We start from the raw sequence: 18,118 nt of genomic DNA, 5'->3' as shown, positions 1-18,118 counted from the left end.
AAGAAGTGGTGGAGGCCATCAAATTAACCATGACCCCCTTGTTCACGCAGGCAGTAGCTGACATCACAAATCAGCTAAAATCATTAACTAACAGAGTGACTGTTACAGAGAATCAGTGTGGCGCTGTTGTCCATGATGTTGCGGACATAAAACACAGTGATAACTTCCAAATCTGGAATAAGCTGGACGATATAGAAAATCATCCTTTCCTACCCTTTTTTGTTTTTCTGTTTTCCCCTTCCCTTTAATGATGTATATGTCCATTGATGTATTATCTGTATATCTTCTAATAAACAATTTATTAAAAATAAATAAATAAAGAAAATCATTTGAGACATAATATTACGCTTGTTGGACTACCACAGGGGTGGCCAAACCAGTCTTTGAGATCTAGCAATGGTCCAGGTTTTCCAGATCACCTAGCTGGTGCACAGCTGTAGTCGTTATTAAATCACATTTTCAAACATACTGCATCCATTCCTACTATAGATTCACAGGTTGCCTGAAATACAAGACCTTGAGGACAGGTTTGGCCACCCCTGGGCCACTACCAGAATCAGTTAAAGGGTCAGCGTTAGCCCACTTAGTCACAAATATACTTCCTGACCTGCTTGGGATTTCCCAATAATGTCAAGACCTAGGGATCGAGAGGGTACACCTAGACCTCAGGTCACTTTGTTTAGATGCCTAAATAATCTCTACAAAATGGTGTTTTGGTCTGCTTTGAGGCATATTAAGGATTTTAATTGGGAGGGCAATACATTGTACATATTCCAGGACTACTCTGTGGAACTGACTAGTGCCCAGAAAGCCTTCTACCCTATATGCTCAAAACTAGTCGCAGAGGGCCACAAATTTGGTTTCCTATACCCAGCTCGCCTACATATATACAATGGATCTCCCATAAAGACTATGGGAGATGTCAAAGCATATTTCTGAAAAATTAACACATGCCTCACCTGATTATATCAGTGATCCCAGCCCGCCTGCAACAGAAGTGTTCCGTATTTTTTTTTTACTGCCCCCCCCCCCTCCCCACCCCTTTTTCTACACCAACCCTCCATATATGTCCTTCAGCTTTTTGTTCCCCTGACATCTGTTTTACGGATATATGACAATGCATCACAAGGACAGATTTAAACCTTCAAACCATATACTAACTGGGGCATTTTTCTCTTGATTGCTCTCTGTCCCCTATCATTATGTACACTGGGTTTCAGAAAACACACAGCCCCCTCCAGGTCCACCATGGAAGTTAGGCATGCACATGATTGAATATCCTTGTGACATTAATCCGGTCTTTTCACATGCCAAAGTTTACATACTGTATTTTGTTTTATTTGTGGTCTGTCCATGTGTTCAATGTTTGTATGTCCCTCACCTTCCCCCCTCCTTAATACTTCTACAGAGAGATGAGTACCCCTGACTTTCTACACCATCCTCCATGTCGGATGTGAAGATCGGTTCCTGGAATGTGGGAGGTTTCAATTTGCCAGCCAAAAGAAGGTACTTCTATATCTCAACAAACAAAATGTTGACATTGCTCTACTTCAAGAAACACACTTGATCATCTCTGAAGTATCTAAACTGGCAATGTTTGGTTGGTCTTTACTTGCTTCCAGACCATTTACCCCCAAAGCTTATGGCGTGGTGATTATGATCAAGCACTCCATTCCCCACGAGGTACTCATCACACAAATGGACACTGAGGGTCACTGTCGCAACCTTCTTAAAAATTAAAGTAGTGCCTCTCCTCTTACTTAATGTCTACACCCCTAATATTTATTTTAAGCAGTTCTTTCAAAACTTGATGGCCTTACTCACTTCCAATTTGAACACTTATAATAGGAGGTGATTTTCATTTAATATCTTCCTCAAAACTAGACAGCGCTACCTCCTCCTGTTCCCTTCCTAAATTAGGCATCTCATTCTCAGAATTCTATAAACACTCCGCATGTCCCGCTACAAAAACATCTTACTTTCAAGCAAAAACACACTTTGAAGAGTAAATGGCATCCTTGGGAGACAAACATCTATTCTCCGCTACATCCTACTTCCATAGATTTGGTAACAAAACAGGGAAATTTCTTACCAACCTTCTTAAAGAAGTCCACCCCCCAGCAGTGGTTCATCGTCTATGCACCCGCAGGCTCCCTTACCTCTTCTAACACAGAGATTGCTGATGATCCACGTACATTTTACGGAGCACTATACTCTGCACCCCCACTGACTGTCTTCAAAACTCCTCATTACTGACAAGTTTTGGCTTGCTTTCTCTTGCCCTCAATTATTCCCCACTGATGCCCTCTCCCTCATTGCCCCGATAACTTTAGAGGAAGTAGAAAGGATGATTTGTCATGAAAAAGCACCCAGGCCCGACAGTCTTAGCGTGGACCTCTTAAAAATATTACTTTCACACATTGGTCACACTCCATTTAAAGTTTTTAACTTTATCATCACTAAGTATCACTTCTCATTTCAATACTGCTACCCTTCAAGTTTTATTATTTATTTATTTTCATTATTAAATGCTTTTGCCTCAATTCATTCACTAAAATACCATGTTAAAGGACTCATCCACTTCCTTTGAATTAATTAAATAAAAAGGCACAAGGCAAGGTTGTCCTCTATCTCCCCTTCTTTTTGACCTGGCTCTAAAACCCCTGGCATTGGCACTTAGATCCAATAACCTCTTCATTGGTATCCAAGTTGGCCCTGTTACCTTGAAATTGTCCAAATTTGCTGATGACATGCTCCTATTTAGCTCTGATCCTTCCCAATCTGTCCCAGTTATACTGATTTTACTGCAGGCTACTGCATCAATATCTCCAAATCAGACTATGCCTCAACCCTCCCAATGCTGCCGCATCACCCTTTTTATCTTCCTCCCCCTTTTGTCTTGCACCCACCTCTATTACATATCTAGGTATCCAGATCACTGCACAATGTCTTCATATACTCACTGAATTTTATCCCCACTATCACAAAGTATCATCTTCCCAAAGCTAATTTATGTGATGCAAATACTTTATGCAATCTCCTTATGGAAAGGTAAAAAGCCAAAAATTGCTCTCTCCAAACTGGCATCTCCTCGCCATTCGGGTGGTGTAGGTCTCCCCAACTTTATCTCGTACTTTTCCTTCCTAATGTTTCGGTACATAACAGACTGGTTACATAACACCTCCACCTATACTGACACCACTGTCGACAACGCTGTTTTACCCTTATTCCCCTGCAGCTCTACTACACACCCCTCCAAAGTCCCTTCCGTCCTCAGTAAAAAAAAAAAAAAAAAAAAATTTCGGAAAAATCTATTTAACATGGTGCTCAGTCAATCGTCAGCTCCACAGAAACCCTGTACACTACTCTCATATCCCTCTCTGGTGCACCCCCCACCCACCACCATTTTCAACACAATGTTACAGCTTTGGAGAGATAAAGGCTTAACGGACTCCTCAAAGGTCTTTGATCATTGGGGGTGATTTTTACAATTAGCTGACTGGCAAATTATAAAAAAAAAATAATAATAATAATCATGTTTCTGCAGGTTAGACACTACACCTTTATTTTCTTGCTGGCAATCCTCTTTCATACACCCCATGCAAGATCCCCCTTCAAATCGATATTGAACTCATGTAAGATAAATGTCTTCTGACTGAATATGCTATACTCACATCTAGCTGATCGTACCTCTGAGAGTCACTGGGCGTCTGCAAAAAAACAATGAAGTGGCGACTTCACTTCAATGTCTTCCCCCTCCCAAATGCATTGCCAATTTATATCAGCCATGGAAACACTCCAAGAGGTTCATCTAAAGATGCTACATACAGTAGGGCATATGTTTTCCAAGCCCAGTACACTCATTTTGCCCCATCACATTCAGCTGAATGTTTAAAATGTCACTGCACATATGCTTTCATAGATCATTGTATGTGGGACTGCCCATGTATACGTTGTTTCTGGTGCAAACTTATGAACTACCTCAAACATTTGCTTAAAATGTATCTTGCTCCAGAACCCACAGCATGCATCTTGGCAGACTTTAAAATTGGGATCTTGGTCCTTCCAAACACCAAATTTCCCCATTGGTCACCCTCATAATAAATGTAGCCAAAAAGATTATATTGTCCTATTGGTTAACCCAAACATCGCTGTAACTCTCAAAGTTACATCAAAAACTCCTTCAACTAATGTAGGAAAAACTGCCCTAAACCACACCAACTCTGGTGCAGCCTCCTTTTAAAAAATTGAGCTCCCTTTATAGCGGACCTGGATAATACCACCCAAGAATCCATATTTAAATTTTTCGACCAGCCTGCGAGATCCCTCTGCTTTACCTCCCAAGTGATGACATACAGTATTAGCCCTACCTCTACCGAACCCTAGAGGTAGAGCTATATTGTCTGGTATCGCTCTCTCTTACTTGATATGATCTCAAGATGGTTCTCTCCCCCCCCACCACCCTCTTTGTCTATATTTTCACCCCCTTTGTCTTTAGTATTTTCTCTATAGATGAAGCTAGGATGTGCATAACTTGTTCTTGCTTTTATGTGGATTGAAAATTTCACTCACGCAGAATAGGTTTGATCGTTTAGAAAATGCCCGCAAATAGCCCCGTGTGAAGGCCCCATTAGTCACATAAGTAAAACATTGGTGAGTGATAAAACTACACTGCTACCCTGTACTTTCCAATGTGTTCTGCAATATTTGTGCATCTGCGTGAATCTGTGTAAAAAGGATCCAATGGAAATGTTGGTAGCTTTATACCTCCTTATATTGTGCTTTACCTGAGACTTTGTACGGATGTACAAGGCTTTCTGTTAAACCAAATCATATTGCAGCCTAGGGTCTCTGGTAAACTATGAGGGATTTTTCACTATGAAGCTAATGAGTATTTAATTAGATGCAATAATTTACCACAAACTAATAAAGCTTGAAACTAACTTCTTTTTTGCAGGCGTTAAATTAATGGGGTAAGCTGAATTCCCCCTATGACACTACATTTAAAGTATAATATGGGATCGTTCTCTTCTTGAAGGGTCTCAGTTGAGGAATGGCGTATGAACAAATGAGGACACATCTGAACAGTATATTCGGTTTTGTTCTTAATACAATCTTTAACTACAGCAGTCAAATTTCCATACTGCCTTATATTCTACAGTATGAGTTACCAAAACATTGCTATATGGTGATACAAAGTCAAATAATAAGGATTCCACTCCAAACAGGGATTCAGATTCATCCCCCTCCCCTCCACACCCACAGGGATGGGGAACAGCAAGACAGCATCTGAGTGGACGCAGGCTACTCCACAAAATCCCAGGATTGCAAACTGCAAACCCGGGATTGAAATCACAGTGATTTGGGGGCAAAATCCTGATCCCGGGATTGCCCACTTTATCACATAATTTGGGGTGTCACATTTGTAAAATCTTTAAACACAGCCTGGAACAATTTTAGCTATATCTATTCTGTTCTACTGGTAAGTCCTGCAGTACAACTGAAAGAGGACTGTGCACAATGATAGTGAACAGTAAATGATTGCATTTTAAAAGGTGCAAAACTCTCAAGTCAATGAAGCAACAGATGTGTCCACATACATCTAGCCTCCATTATTATTATTATTATTATTATTATAATTTTATATATAAGGCGCCACAAGTGTTTTGCAGCGCCGTACAAAGGAACAATACAGGGAGACAAAACTTGGCATAACATTGAATAAATAACAAAAATACAGTACAAATAAAGAGAACCACAGTTCAATACACATTACAGCTTAAATGTAAGTAGTGAGGACCAAATCAACATACAAATAGAGGCTTGAGGCCAATGATGGAGATGAGTATGAAGATGGTCACTGAGTGTTGGAGTAAAGGAGAGCTGTGAGTGAAATGTGAAGAGAAGTGGGCTTTGACAACAGGAGGGATGAGGGCCCCACTCGGAGGAGCTTACAATCTAGTAGGAAGGGGAGACAGATTACAAGAGGTGCAAGCGAGGGGGTGGTGGTTAGATAGCAGGATGTAAACAGGCAAGGGGTCGGAGAACCAGCTGGTTTATGCAGTGGAAGGGTACGCTTTGATGAATAGGTGAGTTTTCAGTGCCCGTTTGAAGCTTTGCAATAGCATTAAATAAGCTCTTCTAGTTGTGCCATGCCATGACTCGGTAGTACATGTCATACTAAATACAATATTAACTATTGTCATTAATAGTATAGTTATGGCTAGTACAGCTACAGTTTCAAATTAGATTAGATTTTTGATAATATACAGTATAGATATAACTCCTCACCTGAATCACACCTTCCATCATGCTCACCATCTTGTTCACAATGGCAATAACTTTGTGAGTACGCTCAGCAGGGCTGATGTTCGGTCTGTACTGATTAGACAATACATACCGGCAGGTCATATATAACACATAGGTTGGAGATAATTTGAAGTGTACAGTTGAACTATTCGTATAATTAATGATGGCAGACAGGAAGGAGTCTTCCACTGTAACAATAGGAGATTTAAAAGGAAATGAGAAAAATAAAATAATTGCTGGAGAATGGTAATTTATCATTTGCAACACTCTAATGGGCACCATGTTAAATAGATCACTGAGCTGTGCAAACATTAATTGATATCTACCATGAACAACATTGCTAAAGATTTTCCTTTGAACAACCTGGAACTTCAGGACAAACAAAATAGTGCATACACACTAAACTAAATCATTCAGCATCCACATCCAGAAGCATGCTTTTGTTGACGAGTTAGTTAGTATTTTACTACATGTACAGACAACAGAGGGGGTCATTAATGACCTGCGGAAGAATGTTTTGTTAATGATATAGGGAGTAAAAACTAAACTATAAGCATGAACATATTGTTAACGATATCATTATGGCATATTGTTTAGAAAAATCACCTAGTGTGTGCCCAGCTTTATAGTTAAAAAACTAATTCAAATGAGTAAAATAAATGGTACTTATGTAGTATCTGGGCTGCCGATTTTGTGATTGTATGCCTTACCTTAAGGCATACAATCAGATGCGATGCGATTCGATGCGATTTTGCATAGGATTCAATGTTAAGAAGGTCCTGTTCATTTTCCCACTATCCAAGTGGGCATAGAGTTGATTTTATATAGCGTGGCGAGCACAGCGAGCCACCGAGCCCGAAGCGTGGCGAGCGGACGCATATTTCTTAAAAAGTATTCTGTGTCCGCTCGCCACGCTTCGGGCTCGGTGGCTCGCTACGCTCGCCACAGGTTTATATCCAACTCCATGCCCACTTGGATAGTGGGGAAAGGAAAAGGACCCCTTTTTCCCATTGAATTCTATGTTAAAATGGACTCAGACCATTTTAACATTGAATTCTATGAAAAAATCTTGACCATCGCATACGATTTGGTCGCATGCGATGCGATGCGATTTCTAAATCGGACGCCCAGATACTACATAAGTACCAAATAAATTTATAGAACTTTTTTACTAAGAGTACCTCAGAATCGTCACAGAATGAAAGCTCCCCTATAGCTCTGTTTAAAAAATGCATGCAAGCCAGCTTAGGACATCTCTCTACTCTCTCCTCCGCTTCTGAATTTAAATAACATTTTTGTGAGTACAAATTATTTCATTATGAATGCTAGAATTGCTATCCTCAAAGTACTTACAACACAATGCCAAAAGGGATAACCCAAGCAAGAACATTGTGCGTGACCTAAGTAAAAGTTATACAAATGTAGAAGGAACTGTACTGTATGTGTTCTGTATATGGTCACTAGGTCCTACAAGCATTAGGCTGACACCACTAGGTTGACATGCATGAAGGTCGACAGTCAAAAGGTCAACATGGGGTTTTTCACTTCTATGGAGCCGACATGTGCAAACAGGAATACCCTACCACCCACTAGGGTGTGGTGGGAGAGAATAAAATAGTGTGCTAAGTAGAACGAGACACCGTGCCCGAATCAGCGAGCTATGCAAGGGGACGGGGTGCACTTTTTAGTGTCCAAGTCAACTGTGTCGACATTAGGGACAAAATTGAAAACCCCATGTTGACCTTTTGACCGTTGACCTTCCCCATGTCGACCTTCAGTCATGTCGACCTAGTTGCTGTCTATACAATGATTCATACCCATCTGTTCTCATATAGCAACACTAGGTGTTCAGGCAATTTGAAGTACATTTGTGGTTTTGTAAATGATGTCACACAATTGATCTAAGAAAAGATTTGTCAATACATTAAAACAGATCACATTATTGCTAGATATCTCAAAAAAAATCATTAATTTAAAAGAAAATGCTGCAGTAATCTAACTTTTCCAAAATTGTTTGGCTGAAATGAATACATACAATAACATGTAAAATCTAGCAAACCATCAAATATTTTATGTATTTTTAATATAAATGTAAACACAAAATGTATATATTGAAATCAATTTTATGTTAATAATATTTTCAAATAATACAAATCAATAGAAATTACAGAAAATTCTTACAATTTTCTCTGAACTCAATGCTTGAAGGTAATAAATGTTCGGGACCAATGGAATCCTGAGGCCTGGAGGTACACGTGGTAAAGAAAGCTAGATTAATAAAGAAATTCTGTCAAATTATAAGATTCTAAGACATTTCTGAAAATTGATGAACTGTGGTTTTTAAAAAGATAAAGCTTTTAACAACTTGATTCCTATTTCTGCAATTACAGTACATCCTAATCGCTTAAGCTGTCTGCTGGATATCAGAGTTGCCTGCATATATTATTGATAATACCTTTGTATACTGATCCATAAAACCATTGGAACAACTGCTAACACTGCAGGTCAAGTTAAAGTATAACACACATATGGTAAAGCCCGTAACAAGGTTTGAATTGCATAAGACACTAAGAACACAGTTTATCAGCTACTTGGATTCATGAATGATTTAAAAGTATAGTTGGGCTGAGCATCAGTCCAGCTGAAGAAAATACCTCTCTATTACTATTTTTGATGATTAATGGGGAGGGTGAATGGAAAGAAATAAAATGGGTGAGGATTTTTTTTTTTTTTTATATTGTAGGTTTAAGAATCTAGTCGTAAAAAATACAAAAATGACAGTTACACTGTGCATTTACAGTACAAAAACATTGTAGTAATTACAGGTTATGACCAGCTGTACCATATACAGTACAATCTTAGAAATAGCATACAGTATCTTATAACAAGCAATAAAGTAGTATATAAAGCATTCGAAGGTGTAAACATTGGATGCATTTTTAATAAACAATATCACTCATTTTGGTCCCGTAGAGCGATATCGCATGCGATTTACTATCCATTTCATTACCCCACTATCCACTAGGGCGTGGAGTTGATGTTATATAGTGTGACGAGCGCAGCGAGCCACCGAGCCCCGCGAGGGGACACAGATTTTGTTTCAAAGCGACTCACGATATCGCATGCCATTTGCATGCAATTCCGTCGCATACATTCCGTGGCCACTGATAATACGGCACTGAGAGGTAAATTTATCAAGCTCAGTGAAGTGATAAAGTGACTGAGGAAGCCGCCTGGTGGTACTAAAGGCGGAGAAACGCGTTTTGGAGTGAGCCCCATTGTGCTGGTCCTGCAATCCTGCAGTTACATGCTGAACAGCGCTACTTTTTGGATTACAAATACCCAAGTGGGTGGTATCAACAGGAGCACGCTTTCCAAACAACAAGAATCTCCGGATTAAAAATCTGGTAATTGGAGAGACTTACCCATATTCCATCAATCCAATAGGCGCAATACCCATACTAGGGTTGGAAATCAAAGTGCAGGACTGGTAACTATACATTAAACCATAGCCTTGAATAGAACTCTATGCGAAATATACAGCCTCAAATGATTGTATAAAAAGCTGCAATCTTTTATATGTTATATGTTGTATGTCTTGTTTGTCTGTTAATCATTGTGCACAATGTATATTTATCTTGTATGAATTATTGTATGTACATTTTTAATAAATGTTCTCATTCTGATAAACAATTAGTAAGGACATTCAATTCACTGAGCAGGACTGCGCTTCTTTTTTTTCCACATTAAATTTTTATTGAAAGAATTTTTTCCAAAACAAACAATTTTTTTTTAAAGGGGGGGGGGGGGGGGGGGTACAGAAAATAAAAAAGGGAGGATATGGGGGGGGGGGGGGGGGGAGGGGGAGATAGATGAGCGAAAATTGCCAATACAGTTGTGATTTATTACAGACAAAAAGGGCAATTCAATAAGCATGAGCAAATAAACTTACAAAGAGCATTCCAGTAACTGAGCCAGTATAAATGTTATCTAACACAGATGACGAAAATACATAATATGTGCTATGACAAGGCAAGGCCATTTAACCCTAGGTGGAGATCTAAGAGGCTAAGATAGATAAGTCCAGGGAGTCGCTAATCAAAGTTGAGTGGCCCACCTCATCACAATAAAGGGACCAGCCGAACCACTTCATATGTATTGAATTTGGGGCACTAGAGTAGTTAGCCCCGGAGGTTTCAAATATATAGTGTTTATGAACTTTCTTAAGGATGGAGTCAATAGTTGGGGTCGCATCGGATTTCTATAATTTAGCTATGACAGCTTTTGTTGCAATCAGCACATGACCGACAATGTATTTGTCTGCAATAGACATTGTGGGTGGGAAAATGTGGAGCAACGCTATGGCAGGGTCTAGGAATATGGGACTTTTTAATATGGAGCTCAATCGCTGAAATACCTCCGTCCAGAGAGGCCGCAGCACAGGGCATTCCCCAAAAATGTTACAAATATTTCCCACATGACCACATTTCCGCCAGCATAAATTCGTTACCGACGGCCAGAATCTATGGAGCCTCTCTGGGGTGAAGTAAGCCCTGTGAATTAGCTTAAAAAACATTTCAGAGTGATGTAGGCAACGCGAGATCTTAAAACACAACTTGAATACCGCCTCCCATTCCTCTTCTGGCAGTCCAGTCTCTGATATGATTCAGTATGCAAGCAGCCAAATAGAGATTGAGGTCCGGGAAGGCCACACCCCCGCTATCTTTAGGCCTTAGTAAGGTCTTCTTTGCTATCCTAGGCCTAGTCCCCTTCCAGATGTATTTAGTTAAGAGTTGGTTGAATTTTTGAAGGACAGATCTTGGGGGGATTGCTCTAAATAAATACATTAATTTTGGAAGCAAAACCATTTTGGCCGCAGCGATCCTCCCAAGCCAGGAAACGTCCTGGAGCATCCACTCGCCGGCTAAATCTGAAAAGGCCTTCAACAGGGGATTGTAGTTGCACTCAATGACGTGCTTTCCAGGCGCTAGATCAGGGCTGGGCAACACCGGCCCTCCAGATGTTGATGAACTACACATCCCAGCATGCCTTGCATCAGTTTCAGCATGGCCACATAGCAAAACCAATGCAAAGCATCCTAGGATGTGTAGTTCATTAACATCTGGAGGGCCGGTGTTGCCCAGCCCTGCGCTAGATGGATTCCTAAATATTTTAAGGAGCTAGACTGCCACGAATAATTGTAGGTTTTTCTCAACTCAGCGAGCGTGTCTAGAGGAAGGTCCAGCTGGAGAGCTTCCGTCTTGCTGGTATTAAGTTTATAGTAAGAGACTTCTGAGTACTCTTGTAGAACTTTATGCAAGGCAGGGAGGGCCAGAATCTATGGAGCCTCTCTGGGGTGAAGTAAGCCCTGTGAATTAGCTTAAAAAACATTTCAGAGTGATGTAGGCAACGCGAGATCTTAAAACACGATTTGAATACCGCCTCCCATTCCTCTTCTGAGAGGGTCTTATTCAGGTCCCTTTCCCAGTGCAGCAGGGGGGGGGGGGGGTTGTCGCTATTCTGGGAGAAAAGAAGATGGGAGTACCACCTAGATATACCCCCTTTATGGGAGGAGGCGCTAACTAGTTTTTTTAAGATTAGGTGGGAGATGGGGGGAGTTGTTTGGAGTGTGTAAATGAGCTTGAAACCAGCTCCTGAGTTGTAAATAAAGAAGTCTCGCTTTGATATCTGTAAATCATTCTGTAAATTGGTGAAGGCTCTTAAGCGCCCATCTGCGAATAAGTCTCTTAGAGTGGATACGCCCTGTTTGATCCAGTTATCTAGCTGGGGGATAGGGATTAATACCTTAAGGGCCCTGAGTGACAAATGTGGGGCTGGGAGGGTTGCCCCTGCTGTAGAGTCCACCAATCTGTGCCAGACCTTTAAAGAGGATTGAATAGATTTGCACCGAGATGCATATTTACTCGATACAGAGGGAGGAAGCCACAGCAGGTCTGCCAGAGGGACGGGGTGAGGGTAGGAACCCTCCAGGGTCACCCAGGGTTTCTGGGCATTAGGGGCAGTCCAGTCTCTGATATGATTCAGTATGCAAGCAGCCAAATAGAGATTGAGGTCCGGGAAGGCCACACCCCCGCTATCTTTAGGCCTTAGTAAGGTCTTCTTTGCTATCCTAGGCCTAGTCCCCTTCCAGATGTATTTAGTTAAGAGTTGGTTGAATTTTTGAAGGACAGATCTTGGGGGTATGGCTCTAAATAAATACATTAATTTTGGAAGCAAAACTATTTTGGCCGCAGCGATCCTCCCAAGCCAGGAAACGTCCTGGAGCATCCACTCCCCGGCTAAATCTGAAAAGGCCTTCAACAGGGGATTGTAGTCGCACTCAATGACGTGCTTTCCAGGCGCTAGATCAGGGCTGGGCAACACCGGCCCTCCAGATGTTGATGAACTACACATCCCAGCATGCCTTGCATCAGTTTCAGCATGGCCACATAGCAAAACCAATGCAAAGCATCCTGGGATGTGTAGTTCATTAACATCTGGAGGGCCGGAGTTGCCCAGCCCTGCGCTAGATGGATTCCTAAATATTTTAAGGAGCTAGACTGCCACGAATAATTGTAGGTTTTTCTCAACTCAGCGAGCGTGTCTAGAGGAAGGTCCAGCTGGAGAGCTTCCGTCTTGCTGGTATTAAGTTTATAGTAAGAGACTTATGAGTACTCTTGTAGAACTTTATGCAAGGCAGGGAGGGAGTTGATGGGGTCCATAATGCACAGTAGGACATCATCAGCGAAAAGGCTGATTTTATGGGAAATATTGCCAATTTTCGGGCCTAAAATAGATTCTACGCTTCTAATGCGCTCCGCCAAGGGTTCAATCGCTAATGCAAAAATTAAGGGAGAGAGGGGGCACCCCTGACGGGTGCCATTGGTAATTTGGAAACTCGCTGAGGTACAGCCATTGATGAACACTCTAGCGGAGGGGCAAGTATAGAGGGCCAGAATAGAATCTAATATCCGACCCTGAAAGCAAAATCTTTCCAAAACTATCTGCATAAAGCCCCAATAGAGTCTATCGAAGGCCTTCTCGGCGTTCAATGAAAGGACTAGGAGAGGGACCTTCTCTGCTGAGCAGTATTCTATAACATCAATTACTCTACGTGTGTTATCGGGGGCCTGTCTGTTTAACCTACTTGGTCTTTTTTAATGAGGGATGGGAGAAAAAGGGCTTATCCGATTAGCGACTAATTTAGCATACAGTTTCAGGTCAGTATAAAGCAGTGCTATGGGTCTGTAGTTCTGAACCGAGGAAGGGGACTTGCCAGGCTTGGCTATTGTAACAATGCGGGATTCAAGCATTTCAGGGGGGAAGGATTTAGTATCAGAGGATTTAATGAAAAGCTTTACGAGCATTGAGGTTAGTTGGCTTTTAAATTCCTTGTAGAAGTTAGATGGTGAACCATCGGGCCCCTGAGCCTTGCCACTGGGATTCGATAGCGCACTGGACCTCCTCAGGGGTCCAAGGTGAATTGAGAGATAGGCAGGTCTCTGCGGATAGTGTAGGGAGGGAGATTTTATGAAGGAAATCACTTATCCCCCCCCATCGCTCGGCTGAGGCGTAGAGGGATCCCCCTGCAGGTTATAAAGTCTAGAATAGTATGATGAAAATACGTTAGCGATCCCCTCTGGATCATAGACCTTTGAGCCATGCTCCGAGTGGATCATATGAACTCTCTCTTTAGCTCTCTTGCCTCTCAACTTTCTGGCCAACATTCTACCCGTCCGGTCGCTGAGGAGATAAAACTTCTGATTCAGTCTAGCGATATTACGGTGTACCGTGGAGAGATAATGACTGTTAACCTTATCTCTAGTATCATTTAACTGTTTAAGAAGCGCTCTGTTAGAGGGGTCGGCCTTATGAGTATTAAGCAGTGCTATGGGTCTGTAGTTCTGAACTGAGGAAGGGGACTTGCCATGCTTGGCTATTGTAACAATGCGGGATTCAAGCATTTCAGGGTGGAAGGATTTAGTATCAGAGGACTCAATGAAAAGCTTTACGAGCATTGGGGTTAGTTGGCTTTTAAATTCCTTGTAGAAGTTAGATGGTGAACCATCGGGCCCCGGAGCCTTGCCACTGGGATTCGATAGCGCACTGGACCTCCTCAGGGGTCCAAGGTGAATTGAGAGATAGGCAGGTCTCCGCGGATAGTGTAGGGAGGGAGATTTTATCAAGAAAATCACTTCTCTCCCCCATCGCTCGGCTGAGGCGTAGAGGGATCCCCCTGCAGGTTATAAAGTCTAGAATAGTATGACGAAAATACATTAGCGATCCCCTCTGGATCATAGACCTTTGAGCCATGCTCCAAGTGGATCATATGAACTCTCTCTTTAGCTCTCTTGCCTCAACTTTCTGGCCAACATTCTACCCGTCCGGTCGCTGAGGAGATAAAACTTCTGATTCAGTCTAGCGATATTACGGTGTACCGTGGAGAGATAATGACTGTTAACCTTATCTCTAGTATCATTTAACTGTTTAAGAAGCGCTCTGTTAGAGGGGTCGGCCTTATGAGCAGCCTCCAAAGAAGCCAGGGATGCTTTTGCGCGTTCTAGGGACTGCATTCGTTCTCATTTAAGCTTGGCAGCCATTTGAATCGCCGAACCTCGCGCTACTGCCTTAAGGGCACACCAACAAGAAGATTCAGAGGTGTCCTCAGGAGGATTATTTAAAATATAGTGTTCTTGGGTTTTTTGGATTGATTGGCGGGACCCGGGGTGAGTAAGACTTTGGATACCTAGCCTCCACAGGCAGGACTGCGCTTCTTAAAGTGACAGACACCTTTTTCTGTTTTTTTTTTCTGTTTTTTAATCACCGGACAATCAGCTCCTGTCATTCTTTCAAACCAAGCCTGTAACTTCAGTTAGGAGCTGATTGGCCAGTGATAAAAACCAGACACTATCTCTTCACCAAGCTTAATAAATCTGACCCGGAGTTCGTGGCTGGCAGGGAAGGAGGTGGAATAGAGGCAGGGTCGGCACGGTCACAGCTGCCTTCTCTGTTTTCTATTTGCCAGGAATTGCTGGCAGTGAATCTTGCACAGTTCCAGCAGACTCCTCCTCCAAGCATGGTGCCGAAGAACATGAGTTGTGTAACCCGGCGGAAGAAGGGTGTTTCTGGCCCATCCAGCAGTCGTCCTGCATGCCACAATAAGTTGAGGGTTCTCAAGTAGATAGAATGTCTGCCCCCATCCTCAGTTACTGTATCTATATTTTATTAGTTAAGCAAGTTCATATGTACAGTACTTTGTATGCCTGATCCCAGTGTATAAAATAAGGCAGATGTGCATACAGTTGACTTCAGGATGTGTTTGGGAATCATAAAACCTCCTTGCCAAGCATCTAGGTCAGGCATGTCCAACGTCAGGCATGTCCAACGCCCTCCAGATGTTTTGAAACTACACATCCTAGCATGCTTTGCCACAGAATGCTAAAACTATTGCAAGGCATGCTGGGATGTGTAGTTTCAAAACATCTGGAGGGCCAACGTTGGACATGCCCGATCTAGGTTTTACGGCAGGACAAAGCAAGGAAACAACTATTTTGTTCACAGCCTGGGCAAACAGACCATTGATTAACTAATGGGACTTACACACAGAGAGATTTGTGCCAGAGATTCAGCATAAGAAATTTCAAATCTCTCACAGAAAGTGTTTAGGCAACTTTAGGGGAAAACTTTCTTGGACTGCTGTTGGTTCCCAAAATGCGGGGAACAAAAGGAGCAGAGGTCCATTGTATTTTAGAAACCAGCACCGGGCTCTTGGACCGGTCCTGGTTCCCAAAATACAGGGGTCAAAAGGAGTAGGGGTCCATTTTAGGTTGGTACACACTTTTAGATCTCTCAACTGTTCTCCTTACACACTGCCTTGTACCGTCACAACTGGACAGACATATTTACATGTGCCCTCCCAGTTGCGCTGTCAATCACCGACGGCTGCTGCAGCAGGATCACCCATAGACACAGCATAATGTGCCAATATAATATTTGAGTAGTTTTTTTTATTGGTTTTCCAAAATAAACAAAACAAACAAAACTTACTAGCATGAAAGTCCGGCAGAGGCAAAATAGACACATATCAAATGAGCACATACATTGATTTGCACATATACAGAACGACAGGGTTACATCGCAGTAGAGAATGAAAAGGTCATGGTTCCACACACCCACATAAGTATAGCATAGTTGCCTGAAGGCGCCATCCAGACAACCGTTAAAACAGGATATACAAAACGCATTTGTGTAATGATTAGTACTGAAATGTAGTATTATGTCATGTTCAAAATGAGCAATCAAAGAGAGTACCTCCTGCCGAAACCTCCACACCAGTTCTGATATAAACCTAACTAAGTCTAACAAATTAGTCCTAATAACCCCAAAGCAACCCTTCCCAAAAACCCCCAAAAGGACCCAAAATAAACCTCCCCAAAAAAACCCCACCCTGTATGACCTGACCACCAATCTAGGTATACCTGGATCCCATAAGTAACCTGCCCTCACAACTAACTACAACTAACTCTAAAAAGGGGTAAAGTAGTGGCCTGTAGCTTTTAATAGCTACTTAGCCTAAAATCCTAATTTCCCCCTCGCTCCCATCCTCCCTCCCTACAAGCACCTCTCTAATCCCCCCCCCCTTCCCCCCACCCCAAATGGCGGATAACAAAACGAATGTCTAATAGGGGCAATATAAGCAGAATCGAATCATTGTGAGACCTAAGGACAACTCCTCTGAACACTACGGATAAAAAAATAAAAATTATAATAAGTCTATGCAGTAAGCAAAGCACAAAACATAGAAATATTGGGCAGACAAAATTTAGACATTGTTTCAGATTTGGCAGACATACACCCCAATGTCATTTACTCCGGCCAGGTGTCACTGCGAATCGGGAAATCCAAACATCCCCAAAGTAAGACTGTAGCTGCCAGAGCAAAAAACCTAAGGCTACCCGATCAAGTCCTGGAAACACATTTGAGCAGGATAGGGAGCCAGGTGCATAGATCTGGAAGTACACAATCTCTGCTGCAGCTGGATAAACATCACCTTCATCAATCGAGTCGGGAGTACCGGGGGTAATAAAGGAGTTCTCTACTTGATGTGATAGTCCCTTAGGCTGCTGAGGTGTGAAAGTAGTGCAAATCAAGGTTGCAGGATATACAGAAGGGGTCTCCATCAGATCAAGTGCATGCAGAAGTCGTTGGGTAGAGGCATTAATGGCCTTGAGTATGTGCTGCAAAGATATTGACATTGTGTATTGTAGGTTGCACCCACACCAAGTACGGTGGTGAGACGGTGGTGGCTAGCACACCACCAGCTAGATAGGATAGTGCCTCTGGTAAAGTCGAATGGAAAGTATCCAGTGCAACAGGTGGTACACAGTGAGACCCAATGGAACTGTTAGAGCACCACAAATCAATATATAGGATGTATAGTGAAGAGCACTAGCAACAGGCTCTATCTGTAGCCTAAATAAAAAACAGTTTCCAGGAGGCCTGACTCAAAGCAAGCAAATGTAACAGTACCTGACCAAAGGTGTAGAAACAGAAGCACCAGTATGCAAGGCACCACAAATAGTCTGCAGCAGGAGGAAATATAATCGGATAACAAGGTCCAGGATATGTATCAAAAGCTGGGACAATGGACACAGCTAGGCAGGATGTCAGTGGCGGGTGGCAGCAGTAGTATATCTTCAGTCGGGTTCAACCTCCGTCTCCCTGTCTAGAAGCCGTGCGACAGGCCAAAGACCGCAGCTCCCCGCCACGCACCCCAGCGACAGGATAGGATCTCAGCGGTGCCGCGTCC

The 18,118-nt window shown here is 42.3% G+C and overlaps 1 protein-coding gene across 12 annotated transcripts in view; it reads right to left on the bottom strand.

Annotated features, from left to right (window-relative positions):
* The window catches only part of AFDN (afadin, adherens junction formation factor), a 723,489-nt gene that overhangs the window by 432,036 nt on the left and 273,335 nt on the right, over positions 1-18,118 (bottom strand). For all 12 annotated transcript variants that reach the window (XM_083176399.1, XM_083176400.1, XM_083176410.1 and 9 more), the window contains 2 exons: positions 8,491-8,552; positions 6,292-6,497 (listed from right to left, as the gene is read on the bottom strand). In XM_083176399.1, coding sequence (XP_083032525.1) covers positions 6,292-6,497; positions 8,491-8,552 — 268 coding nt within the window. The remainder of the gene's footprint in view (positions 1-6,291; positions 6,498-8,490; positions 8,553-18,118) is intronic.

This window comes from Crinia signifera, chromosome 3, assembly GCF_055691185.1.
Source record: "Crinia signifera chromosome 3, ASM5569118v1, whole genome shotgun sequence".
Taxonomy (NCBI): Eukaryota; Metazoa; Chordata; class Amphibia; order Anura; family Myobatrachidae; genus Crinia; species Crinia signifera.
This window is presented reverse-complemented; position numbering and strand designations above follow the sequence as displayed.